This window comes from Miniopterus schreibersii (assembly GCF_964146895.1).
Source record: "Miniopterus schreibersii genome assembly, chromosome: 4".
NCBI lineage: Eukaryota > Metazoa > Chordata > Mammalia > Chiroptera > Miniopteridae > Miniopterus > Miniopterus schreibersii.
The window spans coordinates 66797196-66815107 of NC_138105.1; the positions used below are offsets into that span (position 1 = coordinate 66797196).

The following is a 17912-nucleotide window of genomic DNA, read 5'->3' on the forward strand; positions in this document are numbered from 1 at the left end:
CATCTTCACACCTCCGCTTCTGTCCTCACACCTCCTCCAGCTCTGACCGTCTAGCCTCCTTCTTACATAAGGACCCTTGTGATGATGTTTAAGGCCCACCTGGATAATCCAGGATCATCTCTTATCTCCAGATCCTTAACTGAATCCCATCTGCAAAGTCCTTTTGCCATGGAAGGTCCTGGGGATTAGGAAGTGGGCATTTTGGGGGGTCACCCTGCCACAGTGTTCCCCCACACACCTAGAAAGCTCCACTAGAAGAAAAGCAGAAGGCTTCTCGTTTCTGCCACAGACCTATGACATGGCATGACATGGGTCAAGGTTCCGGCATGCCAGGATAGGGCTGAAAGGCCCAGCACCCAGCTCTTCTCGGCAACGTCCAGGACCAAATTTGAAGACTCAAGGCTAAGCAAGAATGGAGAGCACATCGCTGACAACCAACATGGGCCCTGCCTGAGGCACTGAGTGCCAAATTTCAAGTTCAGTAGGAGGTCCATCCCTGTCCCACCTTTGTGAGCAAAGCAAAAATGGGGCCAAGGTGGCCACACAGAGACACCAGAACTGCTCAGCTGCTGGTAACACACACACACACACACACACACACACACACACACACACACACATTGTACTTAGCTGCAGATAAAATTTATTAAGGCAACACTGAAGCTCCAGGCACCTACGGCTTGCCAGGCAGGCCTCAGCCCCCTTCTGCTCTAGAATGCACCTAGGTAGCTCCACCTCCAACCTGCTGCAGAAGGCCCACTTCACAGACCAGAAGTCCAAGTCTGGTACCTAAACACTGATGTTTGTGGCCCTTGATGTAGTTTTTAAGAAAGAAAAAATAAGTTTTTGGAACCTTCTTTAAAACAATTTTTTTAAAACCTTCTAGAAAAAAAATTTCCACAAACCTCACATTAATAACTGATGAAGTAAGGTTCAGAACATGCTTCCTCCAGGCTCAGAGAGGAGGAGGGACTGGTCTGTTTGGAGGACCCCAGTTTCCCAAGGCAGTAGCTAAGATGAGCTGGGGGGCAAGGGGTCCAGGGCTCCTTTCTGGCCCCTCAGGGAGGGACTGAGACCCCAAGCCTCTTCCTGTCTATCCTACTTCTTCTCTTCTGGGGCTTTCTCAGTAACTCCGGGGGCGAAGGGTCCCACCACCCAAGTGATTGGTGTGTTCTGGGCCACATACTCGACAATGTGGTCAAGGGCCTCCCGGGCCTTGGCAACTCGCTCGCGGCTCTGCGTCAGGATGCTGCTGGACAGGTCCTGGAAGGAATGAATGCCAGAAAAGGTGGCTTGAAGGTCTTCCACCTGGTGGCGAGCCTGCTGCACCTGGTCCTTCACATGGGTGGGCAGCCCCTGGATGCTGGACCCCAACGAAGTACAGGTGGCCTGCAGCTGCTGGGCAATGTCACGGAACATGGTGAGCGTCTGGGACTCAACCTGCTGAGAAGGAAGAGGGGCGGGGGGCGATTAGGGCCACTGCTTTGGGGAAAACTGGCTCTAAAGCCAGGGAAAAAGAAAACGGGGGCTCTACCGCTCACTTTCAGGAAAACCCTTCCATAGGGAGGCCGCTCAGCACTGTTATTTGGGATACCCCAGCTCTTAGAGTTTTTGTTTGTTTTTTAAATAAATTTTACTGATTTTTACTGAGAGGAGGGGAGAGAGAGAGAGAAACATCAACTGGCCCCCTTCTACACAGTCCCCAACCAGTGATCGAACCCAAAACCTGTGTATGTGCCCTGACTGGGAATCAAACGCACCACCTTTTGGTGTATGGGCCGAAGCTCCAACCAACTGAGCCACACTGACCAGGGCTGGCTCTTAAGAGTTTTGAACCATGAGATATACACTAGTCACACTGAAAAACGGGCATAGACATTTCTCCAAAGATGACACACAGATGGCCAATAAGTACAAGATGTTCAACTTCATTAGCCATTAGAGAGATGCAGCTTAAACCACAATAAAACACCACTGCACACTCACTGGGGCTACTAGAATTACAAAGACATAGTAACAGGAGTCAGGAAGGATGGGGAGCAACTGGAGCTCTTGGACTGGCCAGTGGTGCAGTCACTGTGGAAAACAGACTGGTGGTTTCTCGAGATATTAAACTATAGCATTATAACCCAGCAGTACTCCACTGAGTATCTACTGAAGAGAAAACACATCCACACAAAAACTTATGCACCAGTGTTTTCATAGGGGCACCACTCACGACAGCCCAAAGTAGAAACAACCTACATGTCCACCAGCTGGTAAATGGATCCAACACAAGGTGGTCCCTCACTGGAATACTGCTCAGCTATGAAAAGGAGCGAAGCAGTGCCCTGGCTGGTGTGGCTCAGTTGGTCGGAGTGTCGTCCCGTACACCAAAAGGTGGCAGGTTTGATTCCCAGTCAGGGCACATACCCAGGTGGTTGGTTCAACCCCTGGTTGGGGCATGTGTGGGAGGCAACCGATTGTTGTTTCTCTCTCTCCTTTCTTTTAAAATCAATTTTAAAAGGGGGAGGGGAGGGAGAAAGAAGTGAAACACTGACACTTGCTACAACATGGATGAACCTTGAAACCATGATGCTCAATGAGAGCAGCCAGACACAAAAGACTACACAGTGTGTGATTCCATTTATGTGAAATGTCCAGAACAGGCACATCCACAGGGACACGAAGTGGGTTGGTGTCAGAGGCTGGGAGAGGGGGATGGGAGTGACTGCTCATGGGTACAGGGTTTCTTTTTGGGGTGATTTGAATGTTCCAAATAAATTGTGGTGACAGTTACACACCCTATGAATACAGATGGTCCCTGACTTGTGATGTTTCAACTTATGATTTTTTGACTTTATGATGGTGCAAAAGAGATAGGCATACTTTAAATTTTGAGTTTGGATCTTGCCAGGCTAGCAATATGTGGTCTGATACTGTCCCATGGTGCTAGGCAGCAGCAGCAAGAGGATCTTGCTCAACCGAAGGCTAATGTACGTGTTCTTAGCATGTTTGTGGTGGGCTGGGCTAAGCTGTCATGCTCAGTAGGTTGGAATGTATCAAATGCATTTTTGACTTATGATATTTTCAACTTAAAATGGGTTTATCAGGAAGTAACCCATTGTAAGTTGAGGAGCATCTATATACTAAAAACCACTGAATCATACACTTTAAATGGGTGAATTGTACAGTATGTGAACTATATCTCAATTATAACTTTTTAAAGAAGTACAAGACATTTTTATATCTCAAAATTGTTTTTCTTTTAAAGTTAAAAAAAAGAGGGAAGGTCTGAAAGAACTTTCTAGGCAGAAGTTGTAAGCAGTTTAGATCAGGTCCCTGAAAATTTCCCCAACCAGGAAAGAGTTCAGAGCAGACTGCCCTGAGCGCTGTCAGCTGAGCTCTGGACTTGAACCAGGAAGGGAGGTGTTGATAAGAGAGTCAAAATCTGTATCTCTGGTTGCTGCATTCAGCAGAGGGGGAAAGGAGGCAGTTTTCAGCAGTTTGGCTGAATGCTGAGCAGTTATGAATTTATAGATATTCATCATATTTTCATAAATATCACTTTTATAGCAGCATGTGCTTTACTTATGACCTCATTTAATCATATATATATATGATTCACATATCAGAAAATTCATTTTAAATGTATGATTCAGTGGTTTTTAGTATATTCATGCCATTGTGTAACCATCACCTCTAATTCCAGAACATTCCATCACCTCCAAAAGGAAATCCCTCCCCTAGCCCCTGGCAACCACAAATTCACTTTTTGTCTCTGGATTTGCCTGTTCTGGACATTTCACATAAATGAAATTATACAATACGTGGTCTTTTTTGTCTGGTTTCTTTGAGTGAGCATAATGTCTTCACAGTTCATTCATGTCTTAGCGTGTATTAGCGCCTCACTCCTTTTTATGTCTGAGTAATATTCCTTTGTATGGACGGGTCACATTTTGTTCATCCATCCATCAACGGACATCTGAGCTGTTTCCTCTTTTTGGCCACTGTGAATAATGCTGCTGTGAACATTCACGTACAAGTTTAGCTAATTTCATCTTAACCTTACAGAAAGCCCTATATCCCATTTACAGAGAGGCTAAGCTGAGAAGCTCTAGTGTTAGTACAGACCTAAGACTGGAGGGGTATCATTCAGAATGAGGTGTGAGAATTGCGTAAGGCATTGTTGATTCAATGAAAGCTGAGATGAGTGACAGTACAGGTGGCAAAAATTAGAGCAGGGTACAGAAGGCCAATGCTTGAGAGAGATTTGAGGAACCAGAAGAAGCTAGTAGTTACTAGGGGCAAGGTAAGTAACTATGAAGGATTCGATGGGACACTGTGATGGGGGAGGGAAGGTTACAAGAGTTTCAAGACATAGCTTAGAATTTAGCAGGTTGAGACACGTCACTATCAAGTGTCCCAAGTTCAGAAGCAACACCCACACCCAAGAGTAGAAAACTAGGCAGGCTTCCCAGAGGGGGTGTTGGTGAGTCCTGAAGGCGGTTAATGGGAGGCAAGGCTAGGGGAAGCATTTCAGGCAAGTGAGTCCATCAAGCAGAGGTGTGGAGAGGGAAGTCAGGGCCCCAAGCACCCTATGCCCCTCCCCACACAGGTACCTCTGGCTTCTCTGGGTCCCCCTCCGTGCCCTGGAGCTGCTTCTGGTTCCAGTTGAGCCACATCTGGTGTAGTTTCTCCTGACCTTCCACCAGCTTCTGATCAACTCCCTGCTTGACAGTTTCCATCTGGAGTAGGAGAGAGAGCAGTGAGAGAGGCTGCCTCCCCTGCTTGACCAAGGTCCGCAGAGCCCCTGCACATCCTGGGAGAGAGAGGATTCCAGAGGGAGCCTGGGGAGTCCTCCTCCTTTTATCTGAGATAAGGGGAGGAAAGGAGGGAGGGGCGCTGTTTTCACACATGGTTTCCAAAGTGGCCACAAATTTTCTGCAGCTCCACCCATTCTGTCTTGTTTCTTCCCTCCCCTTGCAACTGGGCCTGGACACCTGGCTGGCTGTGGCCAACAAAAACATGAGCAGAGGGAACAGAAGCAAAGGCTTAAACAGTGTTTGCGATAGAACATTGTTCAGCCTTAAAAAGGAAGGAAATGCTGTCCTGGCCGTTGTGGCTCAGTGGTTAGAACGTTGGCCCGCACACCAAAGGGTTGCGGGTTTGACTCCCAGACGCCGCCGTGCCATGCCCCACGCCGCGGGCGGGGCCTTACCAGGCTGAGTGCCTGCGCCAGCTGCAGCAGGGCCTCCTGGGCCCTCTGCCTGGTGTGCTGCAGTTTGCACAGTGAGTGCTTGTAGGCCTGCTGGCGCAGCCGCTCCGACAGTGAGCCCAGACGCACGAAGTAGCTCTGTTCCTGCCGCTGCTGCTGCACTGAGGTGATGTCGAAGCCTTCCACAGGTGTGGCGAGGTGGGCTGCATGGGGGAGGCGGGGGAAGCATCATGAGAGCTGGTCTGCAGACAGAGCAAGCAGCTCAGGCTTCCCTGGTGCATACTACAGAGTGTGGGCTTTAGTTTCACATGGACTACCCAGGTTTATGTGGGTCTTACGCTTGCAAGCTTTGAGGCCACGGAGAGACGGGTTTCCCTGCCTTACTTTTCCCCACCTGCAAAATGGGTACAATGAGAACCAAACTTCCAAGGATTAAGAGGCCTTAGACTAGCATAAGGGTCTGCAAACTATACCCTGCAAGACACATCCAAATTGTCTGCGGTTTTGTACAACCGGTGAATACAACTATAAATGTCCATTATGTATTATCTTTGACTACTGTCAAACTACAACAGTGGAATATGTGGTCTCTTGCCCAATGGCAACTAAAATATTTATTGTCTGATCCTTCACAGAGAAAAGTCAGCTGACCTAGTACTGTTGCCTGGAATATATTAATAGTGGCTAATCTTTCACAACGTTCTAGGTGCTTCTCGTGACTTCTTGTCAAATCTTAACAGGCATTCTTGTCAAATCTTAACAACTCTGTGAGGAAGGCACTGTTCTCTCACTTTTACAGTTGAAAAAACTGGGGCTCAGAGAGGTTAATTGTCTTGCCCAAGGTAACACAACTTGAAAGTAGCAAATCAGGATTTGACGCCCGGCCATCTGACCCCATGTTCTCAACCATACATGATGGGAGAAGTTTGAGTCATAGGAGAACCATCTTAAACACCTTGCTGACCGGTCACGAGTATACATGTGTTCCCACGTCTGAACGTTGCTGACCTGTCATGAGATAACTTGTGTCTGTACTTACGATAACTTAAGTAATTTTAAACACCTACTGAACGGTCACGAAAGAAAAGAAGTCAGCCACATGGGTCAGTTCTGGCTCAAAATAGCCAGTCAGCAAGGTGTTTAATAAGTCAGTGCTATCTAGTCCAGAAAGTGCTTATGAGGTTACAAGACATAGCTGCCTTCAGAAGCCAAGACCCATAGCTGAGTCTTATGGAGAAACTGAACACCTACTAGGGCCAGCAGGCACTGAACTTGGGGTTCAGCAGGGAAGACATCAGCCAGATCCCATCTTTCAAGAGGTTCAGAGTTGGGTTTTGGAAACTCAAAGGACAAGTAACATGCTACACTCAAGCCACATGCTGTAGGGCTGAAGCTCGCCAGCCCTGCCTGGAACATTGAGATTTTCCATAAAGCAAGGGACTTCTCCTTTCCACTGAGGGTTCTCAGGGAGAATCATGGGACTCACAGCTAGCTTGAGGGGGGCGCCAATTGGCCGAAAATAATGGGATAAAATAAACACTTCGGATTGGAATATGCCGTGTTAATCCATGTGTTCAAACCTATAAAGTAAAAAACCAAACCACTACAGACCCATGGAGGGCACTGATGAACCAGGCCATGATGCCAAAATAAATAAGTTAGCTATTTTCCCTGCTTTTCCTCACTAAACTGTACCTCGGGGTAATCAAAATTGGAGAGAACTTTCTCCATGGAAGTGTTCCAGCTACAGAGAAAGAAGTGACACTTTTAAGAGCTACCTGTAGCAATCCCAAATGGAAAAAGAGATGGAGATAAAGATTAGCTATTCACCCATCAGGGAACCACTGGATTCCACAGACTATATATGAAGTTCTAGAGTAGGCAAAGCAGCGATTCTCATCTGGGGGCAATTCTGGTCCCCAGGGGACACTGGGCAATGTCTGGGGATATTTGTGGTTGTCACAACTGGGGGTGCTCCTGGCATTGAGTAGGTGCTGCTTAACCCCCCCCCCCCCCCGTGCCCAAGATGGCCCCACAGAGAGTGGCCTGGCCGCAATGTTAGCAAGGCCACAGTTGGGAAACCCTGATCTAGCCTGTCTTCAACTTTTTTCTGTTCTCCCAAATATTTGGCTCCTCATTCAAACAAACCAGCTCTGGCCAATGGGCCAGGGCCACACTGTCCTCTGGATGGAGCATGGTGTCTAGTTACTTGCAGCCCTCATGGGCTGTTGCTGCCACGGGCATTGGAGGCTAACATGCCAGCACACTGAAAGTCCCTGGCATGTGTACAAAGGAGGGCCCTCTTTCATATGCAGCGTCAAGACCACCGCAAGAGCCATGGGTATGAGAGGACAGGTACAGACCATGAGTAGGGCTGGCTGCTTTGTCTCCAATGGTTTCATCCCCAGTTTGTCTACTTGTCTTCATTTCTACTCTGACCTGGTTCAGGCCCCATTTTCACTGCCCTGGTCCCTCTGCTCCCACCCTTGCCTCCAGGCCTGTCCTCCCCAAAGCAGCCACCTGAGGGCGCCTGTAAGCACCTTCCTCAGGTCAGTGTCCCTCCTCTGCCTTCAATCCCTCAGGGTAAGACCCTCAGTCTTCCCCTTGGCCCATACTGCCCTGCATGACCTGCTTCTGTCCCCTCTCCCTGCCCTCACTTTCTCTCTCTCTCTTCCTCGCTCATTCTTTTCCAGCCACTGGGGCCTCCTTGCTGTTCCTCCAACACACCAGGCAAGGTCCTGCCTCAGGGCCTTTGCACGGGCTGTTTCCTCTCCCAGGACCATTCTTAACCTAGACATCTAGATGGCTCACTCCTTTCTACCTCCACCTCTGTGCTCAAATGCCACCTTCCCATGGGTCCTCTAAAAAATGCAAACTTCCTCATCCCTATTGTTCCCTGAAACCCCTTCCCACCCCCTCAGCATGCTGTTTTTTTCTCTTGAGCACTGATCATCGGTTCTGTCATCAATTCAACAAAGCAGAGGCTTCCATCTTGCTCACAGATTGTGTCCCTATGTGCTCAGCAGGTACTTAAATCCCTGAATAAAATCACCCAGACTCTCCTCTGTTGTTCTCATGCCCCACCCACCCCGGCATTTATTTGTTCATTTAAACGTTCAATCAAGTGGACAGACTCCAGGTAGCCAAAAGGGGCCCAGGTTGGGAGGTGCAGGGAGGGGTCTCAGGCCCAAGGGCCACACTCACCCAGCTCAGAGTCTGTCATAGGCAGGTGGTTGTCCACCCATTCCTCCGACTTGCCCAATACTGTGTCCACCCCGCTCAGCACCATCTGGCCCACACGGGACCCCATGACTGAGTGGACACTGCTGGTCACCACGGACTTGGTCATGTCCATGCCGCTCTGAACAGCTCCCCGGGTCACGTCTACTGCCTCTGTCACTCGGGTGGCCACTGTGTCCTTGGCGTTGGACACCCTGTTGGATACAGCTTCTCGGGCCCCTGACACCTTGGATGACACGAGTTCCTTGGTATCCGCCAGGACCTATGAGTCAGGCCAGCATCAGCATCTCTGCATTCCCTCCATACCTGGGTAGCCCCACCCATGCACCCCAACCTCCAGGGAGCCCAAGGGGGTAGTTCTAGCTACCGGGTGATCTTAAACCCAAAGGGTCAATGTTGAATCCAGTATCGCAGTTAAGACCACTTGCTCAGAAGCCAGCCGGCCTGGTTAGAATCCCTGGCTTAATATTTCTTAGCTGTGTGGCCTGAGGAAAGTCACCTCCCTTTTCTGTGCCTCAATCCTCCCAAAGCTACACTGTCTAATAGAGTAGCCACTAGCTATAGGTGACTATTTAAATTTAAAATAATTAAAACTAAATAAAATTTTAAAATTTTATTGAAAGCAGGGTCTGAAAGATACAGACACCAATGTTTATAGCAGCCTTGTTCACAGTTCACAACAGACAAAAGACAAAAGCAGCCCAAAGCAATCCATTGACAGACAAATGGATAAATGCAGTGTGGCCCATCCAGACAATGGAGTATTATTCAGCCTTAAAAAGGAAGCCCAGCCCAGCCACGCGTGGCTCAGCGGCTGAGCATCGACCTGTTATCCAGGAGATTGCGGCTCAATTACCGGTTTGGGTGCATTCCAGGTTACGGTACATTCCCCGTTAGGGTACAAGCCCGGATGGTGGGCTCAATCCCTAGTAAGGGGCATGCAGGAGGCAGCCAGTCAGTGACTCCCATCATTGATGTTTCTATCTCTCTCCCTGTCCCTTCCTCTCTCTGAAATCAATAAAGATATATTAAAAATAAAAAAAATTACTAAAAAAAAAAAAAAAAAAAAAAAAAAGGAAGCACAGCCCTGTCCAGATAGCTCAGTTTGTTAGAGCATCATCCTGTGCACCAAAGAGTTGTGGGTTCGATCTCTGGTCAGGGTGCATGGGGGATGCATCCAATCGGTGTTTCTCTTTCTCTCTTCCCCCCTTCCTCTCTTTGAAATCAGTGGACATATCCTCTGGTGAAGATTAAAAAAAAAAGAAAGAAAGAACATTCTGACATGCTACCACATGGATGAACCGTGAAGATATTACACCCAGTGACATAAGCCAGACACAAAAGGACAGATACTATGTGATTCCACTCATAGGAGGTCCCTAGAGAAGTCATATTCATAGAGACAGAAAGTGGATGGTGGATGCCAGGGGGTTGGGGGAGGGGGATGGGGAGTGAGTGTTTAATGGGGACGGAGTTTCAGTTTGGGAAGCCGAAAAAGTTCTGGAGATGGATGGTGGGGATGACTGTACAACAGTGTCAACATGCTTATTGCTAGTGAGCTGTACACTTAGAAGTGGTTAAGACGGTAAACTTCATGTTGTGAAAACACTAATGTAACTTGTACACAAATGTTCATGGCAATATTATTCAGAATAGCCAAGAAGTGGAAGCAACCTAAAATGTCCATCAATGGATGAAAGAATAGACAAAACGTGGCCCATCCACACACTGGAATCTTACTCAACCATAAAGAGGAGGGAAGCTCTGACACTCACTGCAAGGTGGATGAACCTTGAAAACACAACCCTCAGTGACAGAAGCCAGACACAAAAGGCCACACAGTGTGTGATTCTATTTATGTGAAATGTCCAGACCAGGCAAATCCAGAGACAGAAAGTAAATTGGTGGTTGCCAGGGACTGGGATGTTTGATGGGAAGGAGAGTAACAACTAACGGGTGTGAAGTTTCTTTTTGGGGTGATGAAATGTTCTAAAATGGGTAGTGATGGTTACAAATTAAAAGTAGCTATTTAAATTTATAATAATTAGAATTAGTAATTGAGTTCTGCAGTCACCCTAGACACATTCTAAAGATTCAATAGCCTCATATGGCTGGTGGTTTTCATATTGGACAGTGCAGAGAAAGAACATGTATCTCAGAGAAAGTTCTACTAGGCAGTGCTAAGCTAGAATCTTTAAGAGGGAAGGGAAGGCCTCTGAAGAGGTGTGATTAGAACAGAGATCTAAAAACCTGATCCACGAAGAAGAAACTGCATGTGCAAAGATCCCAGGGTAGGACTGAGCCAGGTGTGTTCATTGTCTTTGCTTCTCCCACCTCCCTAGAACGAGTTCCATGAGGGCAAGAACTGTTTCCACCACTGTGTCTGGTACATACAGGCACTGATGTTACTGAACACTGAGTATGAAGGCCAATGTGTCTATAGTGGAGTAAGAGAGGTGCATGACAAGGGCAGGGAGGCAGTGGGGCCAGATCAGGTAGGGCGATGTGGGCTGTGGGGAGGGTTTGGCTTTTTCTCTGGGCAACGTGGGAGACACTTGGGGGTTCTGAGCAGATCTGGCTGGCATTGAGGACACTTGTCCAGCTCCCCAGTGGGGAACAGGTTTGCAGTGTGGGGGACACACAGAAGAGGGGTCAGGGAGTAAGCTGTCACACTTGTCTATTCTAGTTAAGGAGCACTCAATACCCAGGTAGGTCCCTGTTCCCACGGGGCTCCTGATGGTGGAAGTCTGTTACCTTCTCCGTCTGCTGCTGTAGGATGGGCAGGTTCTCCTCCAGCTTATCCAGCCCCCTATGGGCATATCCGCTGGCTGATGTGACTATAGGTGATGGGAAAAAGACAGAAAAATGATGGTTACTGCACATGAGCGTCCCTCAGGGTCCTGGGAAGGTCAGCCGCTGGCTGGATGGGGCAGACCCACCCCCCGCAAAAACAGCCAAGAAGGGAGGTCCCATGTTCTCTGGGGCTTCACTCACTCTGGGGCTCCAATTTGGACAAGATGGGCTGGGCCCCACTGACGGCAGCCGCTGTGAGGGTCTTCACACCTTTCTCTGCCACATCACAGACGGTCTTGACGTGGGGGTGGCTCTCCTTGGTGGAGGTGTAGGCTGCCGATACCATGCTGCAGGTGGAGCTGATGAGGGGCATGTTGGCCACTCGGTCCACCACGCTGGGCTACAGGGAGAAGTAGCTGAGGTGGGCAGGGCAGGGGGTGGGGAGGCTGGGCCTGAAACTCTGGTGCTGGCACTTCTGCTCTGGTGCTGGCACTTCACAGCTAGGGAAACAGCTTAGTTCACCCCTGCTTTGGATCCACACAGTTGCACAAGCCAGGAACTTCAGGGTTCCACCATGTGCTTCCTTTTTCTTAGGTCTGCAGCTCATTTGTTTGTGTCTTTGACACCTACTGTGTGCCAGGTAGTGACAAGAGAAAAGAACCCTACTCTCTCTGAGCTTACGGTCTAAAGCTGGGGTCTGCAAACTATGGCCCACAGGCCAAGTCTGTCCCACCAACTGATGTTTTTACTCTTGTCTGTTTTTTTCCTAGTAGCTTTATTGAGATCAAGTTCACGTATTATAAATTTCACCAATTTTAAAGTGCACAATTCAGTGGTTTTTAGTATATTCACAAGGTTGTGCAATCATCACCACTAATTCTAGAACTTTCCCATCACCCCAAAAGGAGCCCTGTACCCATTCACAGTCACTCATTCTCCCCTCCCTCCAGCCCCCGGCAACTACTAACCTGCGCTCTGTCTCTCTGAATTTGCCTATTCTGGACATTTCATATAAATAAAATCATGTACTCTGTTCTTTTTCTGTCTGGCTTCTCTCACTGAATAATGTTTTCAAGATTCATCCATGTAGTAGTGGGTGAATTTTTTTAAATTGTAGTAAAATACAGGTAACAATTTACCATTTTAACCATTTTTAAGTGTATAGTTCAGTAGCATTAAGTACATTCACATTGTACAACCACCACCACCATCCATCTCCAGAACTTTCTCACCTTCCCAAACGGAAACTCTGTCCTTATTAAACACACACTCCCCATGCCCCTCCCCAGCCCCTGGCTCCCACCACCTACTTCCTGACTCTATGGATCTGACTCCTCTAGGGACCTCCTGTACTTGTCCTTTTGTGTCTGGCTTCTTTCACTGAGCATATCTTCAAGGTTCATCCATGTTGCAGTACGTGTCAGTATGATATTCCTATATATGGCTAAATAACATTCCATTGCTGCCTGCTTTTGTAAATAAAGTTTTATTGGCATATAGCCACACCAGAGCAGGTAAATCCACAGACAGAAAGCAGAGTAATGGTTGTCAGGGGCAGAGGGGAGAAAGAAATGGGAGTGACTATTAATGGGAACGATGAAAAAGTTCTGAAATTAGATAATGGGGATGGTTGCACATTGTAAATGTACTTAATGCCACTGCACTGTATACTCTTTAAAATGGTTAAAATAGCCCTAGCCAGTTTGGCTCAGTGGTGAGAGCATCGGCTTGCAAACTGAAGGGTCCCGAGTTCGACTCCGGCCAAGGGCCCGTACCTCAGTTGCAGGCTTGATCCCCGGGTCAGGGCGCATTCGGGAGGCAACCAACTGATGTGTCTCTCTCACATCAATGTTTCTCTGTGTGTGTGTCTCTCTCTCCACCTTCCACTCTCTCTGAAAAGCAATGGAAAAAATATCCTCAGGTGAGGATAAAAAAAAAATAATAAAAAAATAAAACAAAATGGTTAAAATAGTGTATTTTTTGTGAGGTGTGTTTTACCACAAGTTTTAAAAAGGAATAAAGCACTGACACACACGACATGGATGAACGTCTACAACATCACACTCGGTGAAAGAAGTCAGACAGGAAAGGGTCTCAGAGACCAAAACTAGAGTAAGGTTGCTGAGGGAAAAGGGGGGTGAGGGGGGTGACTGCTACTGGGTAGCTGGTCTCTTTTGGGGGAGATGAAAAATGTTCTAAAACTGTACGGTGGTGACGGCTGCATAACTTGATAGCTCACTAAAGATCACTGAATAGCACCCTTCATAAGGGTGACTTTTATGCTATGTAGGTGATACCGTAACAGTCTATGAAAAGGTCTTTATTTAAATGGGGGAGGGGGGCATAGGGCCTGAATTCTTGGAAGGAGGACTCTAAGAGAACCTCCAGAGGCAGAGAACATTTTTTTTTTTTTTGGGGGGGGGGGCCATGCAGTTTCAAATCATACCCCTGTTCTTCTAAGAGCCTGAGAGTCCCAGTTGTCCTGCCCCCATCTGTTAGAGGGGCACCTGCTAGAGGTTCGTCGGCTGACTCTCCTCCACCCAGTCAGAAAGATCTCAACCCCCTTGTGCTGCCAGCAGTTCCCTGGCTCCCTTCCATGGTACCATGACACGGGAAGCCTTACCCCATAGATTCCAGACCTTCCTCACCTGCTGTACCGGTTCTTCAGCTGCCACCTGGGTGTTGGCAGGGGCTTCTGTCTCATTGGTAGACATTTCTCAGAAGCACGAACTGTGGAGAGATGGACTAGTCAGGTACAGCCTGCCCTGCCTCTCCCTCCAGGAGGAAGTCCGGGTCACGCCTGCACTCTGACAGCGTCCAGTTCTGAGAGCCCTGCCTCTCAATCGTTAACATGCACCCATGGGCTTGTCCAAGCGCAGGTGATGATTCAGCAGGGCTGAGAGTCTGCATTTCTAACAAGCTCCCGGTGCTGCTAATGCAGCTGATCCAGGGCTATACCTCGAAGGGCAAGGTCCTGGTACAACCCTTTGAGGGCTCACCTGTATCGGTACTCCAGAGACACCCATGGAGCAAAACCTCTGTGGATGGCAATTTGCCAATAGCTACCAAGTTTCAAGAGACATCTTCTCTTTGACCCAGAAACCTCACTTCGAGGACCATCCCACACTTGTACTGCCAAGTGGCCAGAGGCGAGTATATCTGTTTTGGCCACAAGAAGACACTGATGACCTGTTTGTCCAGCAGAAGGGGAATAAAGAAGATACCAGGTTAGCCCAGTGCCTGGCAAAAGAATGAGAATTTACATATAATTGACATGGGTCAAGATACTGTAGAGATAAAGGTGTGAATGGGGTAAACAGGTTTACTTGCATTTATACAGATTTTTTTTTTTTTTAAATCCTTATCTGAGGATATGTTTTTCATTGATTCTAGAGAGAGAGGGAGAGGGAAAGAAAGAGAGAAACACTGATTAGTTGCCTCTTGTATGCACCCCAACCAGGGATCGAACCCAAAACCTGGGTATGTGCCCTGACCAGGATATTGCTCCAACCAACTGAGCCTCACTGGCCAGGGCTATACAGAATCTTTAAAGAGACATAGTTAACTGTTAAAGGTGGCCACCTTTCAGGCAGGAAGATCGAGTAACTGGGGCAGGTTTCTGACTTTTGAGCTAGGTAAATATTACCTGTTCAAAAAAAAATAAAGCTTTGGAAAAAGAAAAAAAAAAATTAGAGACACCATGCCTGGCCCCACTGCAAACCAATCAAGTCAGACTCGGCTGTATAAAGGGTGAGGGAGGCTCCCCTGATAAGTCTAGTGCGCACATTTGCAGGTTAGGTGGGAGCCACAGGTGTGCTTCATTTTCCTGGCCAGGTGACATGAGATGGGTAGAAGATCCTCACACTAGATTCCAGGAGTCTCAGCTCTGCCCAGTCTGTGCTAATGTGTTGGGCAAGGAGCTTCCTCTGCCCTAGCCTCAGTCCTCTCACCTATAAAATGGGTCTAACAGTAGTGCTTAATAGCTGGTGCCACAGGCAATTCTGGAGTGAGCCTGTTGAGAACCCCTGACCTTGATTCTAAGAGTTTCTTTCTAGCGGAAAGAAGCCCAGATGTGTTTCACCATCTCCAAAGTGAAACTTGATGTTTTGAGAGTCTAAACTGGGTTCTTTTAAAAACAAATTTTTTTAATTGCGTTTGAGAGAGAAAAAGGCAGGGAGAGAAAGAGAAACATCAATTTGTTGTCCCACTTATTTATGCATTTGTTGGTTGATTCTTGTATGTGCCCTACAACCTTGGTGAATCTGGACGATGCTCTAGTCAACTGAGCCAGAGCTAAAGAGGGTTCTAATCCCAGCTTTGCACCTCATTAGCATTGGGAGCCTGGAACGGCAGCACCCTTCCTTGGAGCCACATCTATACCTATTAACTTAGATAACCATTCCTAGCTCAGAGTCCCTGTAGATTGGAGGAGATGCTGCATATGTGGCGCTTAGCCTGGCACAAAGTAGTTGCTCAATAAGCAGATCCATGCCACACCACTCTGGCTGCAGTGTACAAAGGGTGAAGCCAGCCAGAAATGAGATTCCTGCTTGTTACAGAGGTCCGAACTTGTTACAGAAGCTCCTCACCCAACTGGGAAGTGGGTTGAGGGGACACATGCCCCTGCTGATCACCTGAGTCCCCCTCCCCTTCCCCTGAGCCTGAGCTCACTTAGTCAGCTTAGAGGTCCTCCTTCCCATCCTCCTTGAATCGGTTTAACCAAGGGCGACCGAGCGAGCGACCGCTGTAGATGTCAGCACCCCCTAAAGTCCTTGGGGCCTAAAACCAGCCTGCAGCTGGCCCAGCTGCCAGAGCAAGAGCAAGAGCTGGCTGGAACTGGGTGGAGTCGTGCGGTGGCAGCCAGAACACGCTAAGATCTAACTTCCAAAGTTCCCAGAGGTCGAGGTCCCAAGCCCTCAGTCGTGAGACAGGTCCCAAGGACTCCGATAAGTTAAGGTGTAGGCCTCCCCTCCCCGCCGCCTTGTGCAATCCGCCGGCCACACCAGCCCAGGGGGGAAGGGGCGGGGTTTACCGCCGTCCTCTGGGGGTCAGGAGCTGGGGCAGGGGAGGGCCCCAGACAGCGACGGGATTGGCGGGGGAGGGGGCTGTGCCGGCGAGGGGGGCGGTCTCGGGCGAGGGGCGGGGTGGGCTCTGAAGCCCCCGCGAGGGCGGGATCCCGGAGCGGGACGGCCGCGGCTCGCCTCCAAACCGCGTCTGGAAAGCAAACACTCTCGGAATTTGGCGAGGATGTGGTTTTGGACGCGGGATTTGTCCCCCACCCCCTGATACTGCCATTTCTAGGGGCTCCTTCGCCACTCCCTCCCGAAAGTCCCAGGAGTTAAGAGGAGAGCGTCTGAGAGTGCGAGCCCGGCGCAGAAGTTGGACGGGGGGAGGGGAGGAGCGCTCGGCCCGGCCGGAGACCCCTCCCCAGGCCGCAGAGCCCAGCAGAGCCCCCGGGAAGGCCCTCCCCGCTGCTTCCAGCCCTGCGGCGCCCCAGCACTCGGCGGGCCCCGTCTCCCACCTCAAGCGGGCACCCCGCCTCTCACCGCGGCCAGCGGGACGTCCGGGGCGCGGGGACCGCGACTTTGAGGAGAGCTCCCAAACCTCGGGCCGGCCCGGGGAGGGCCTTTATACGGGGGCGGGCGCCCGGGACTGACGGTCCCAAGGGCCAATCCGCCTGGGGGCCTCCAGGCCACGCCCCCCTCCGTCCCGGGACCTTGGAGCCGCTAGTGAAGTCCAGGAAGGGCCGGACTTGGCGGGGAGCTGGGGGCAGCTGGAAGCGGGCGCCCGCCCTCTGCCTGGTGCCCAGGTTTGGAGGAGACTCAATACGACACGGGATCCGGCCAAGGGCGCCCCAGCCCCACCCCATGAGCTTGGCCCTGGGAGGTGAGCGCGATCCTGGGGTCCCCCGGGCTCCCTTTTCTCCAGTGGCCAAACCGAGGCTGTAAGAACTGGGTGAGTCAGGGACCATATCTCCACCGTGGGCACAAGGGTGAGGGAGCCAAACCCCACCCAGCATTATGAATAGCTTTAACCACAGGGGTGAAGAGATATCCAGTGCCTTCTGCCCTCCCTGACCTGTGTAGGCCCACTTAATTCTCTATCGCCTGTGTCCCTTTATCCCCATTTTACAGTAGAGAAAACTGAGGCTCAGAGACTGCCCACCTAGGGCAGTGCAGTGAGCAACTCCTGAATCTGACTCCTGGATCAACCCCTTCCTGAAGCCACACCCACTTGGATTTTTTTTTTTCCTCTCCCAAAAAACTAACATCTATCCTCTTGGTGTATAAACCAAGGCCTCAAACCCAGATGTCCCCAGGGGCCAGCAGAAGGTAAATGGGGTGGCAGCATGCCCTGCCTAGACAGGGCGGAACATTGCCCTGTGGAGAACCACCCAGCCATTCGTAGATCCACAGGAGTTCCAGACTGTAGGAGCACTGTCCTGCCTCTTAGAAAACTATTGGACTAAATAAAACCCAGTCATGGCCACCAGTTTGCCACCTCTGCTAAATTATGTGGGTTGAGGTGAGACTTCTGGAACCTCCAGAAAAAAACATGGAAAAAATTGGGTATCTATGATTAAGTGCATTTTATTGAGAGGTTCTACACTCACACTATGCAATAGAACTGTCTGAGATATTAGGAATGTTCTAGAACTCTGCCTCATCGAATATGGTGGCCT

At 49.4% G+C, this 17912-nt stretch overlaps 1 protein-coding gene across 4 annotated transcripts; it reads right to left on the minus strand.

Annotated features, from left to right (window-relative positions):
* Positions 1 to 626: 626 nt before the first annotated feature.
* PLIN3 (perilipin 3) lies at positions 627 to 16854 on the minus strand. Of its 4 annotated transcripts, none has more exons than XM_081134170.1 (8): positions 16777 to 16854; positions 13879 to 13960; positions 11432 to 11630; positions 11192 to 11274; positions 8402 to 8699; positions 5201 to 5400; positions 4602 to 4727; positions 627 to 1440 (listed from the first exon to the last, which is right to left on the minus strand). In XM_081134170.1, exons 2-8 carry the CDS (start codon positions 13942 to 13944, stop codon positions 1099 to 1101), a joined length of 1314 nt encoding a protein of 437 aa, XP_080990296.1. In that variant the 5' UTR covers positions 13945 to 13960; positions 16777 to 16854; the 3' UTR covers positions 627 to 1098. The 4 variants fall into 4 exon arrangements, with proteins under 4 accessions (XP_080990296.1, XP_080990294.1, XP_080990297.1 ...); XM_081134168.1 differs by having other exon boundaries at positions 627 to 1443; XM_081134171.1 differs by having other exon boundaries at positions 16752 to 16848.
* Positions 16855 to 17912: the final 1058 nt, after the last annotated feature.

Coding starts and splice junctions, on each gene's coding strand:
- PLIN3 (XM_081134168.1), bottom strand. CDS start 13,944: ATGTCTACCAATGAGACAGAAGCCCCTGCCAACACCCAGGTGGCAGCT. Junction 5,401..8,401: donor TATGACAGACTCTGAGCTGG/GTGAGTGTGGCC, acceptor TCCCCCATGCAG/CCCACCTCGCCACACCTGTG. Junction 4,728..5,200: donor TGGCGCAGGCACTCAGCCTG/GTAAGGCCCCGC, acceptor CTCCTACTCCAG/ATGGAAACTGTCAAGCAGGG.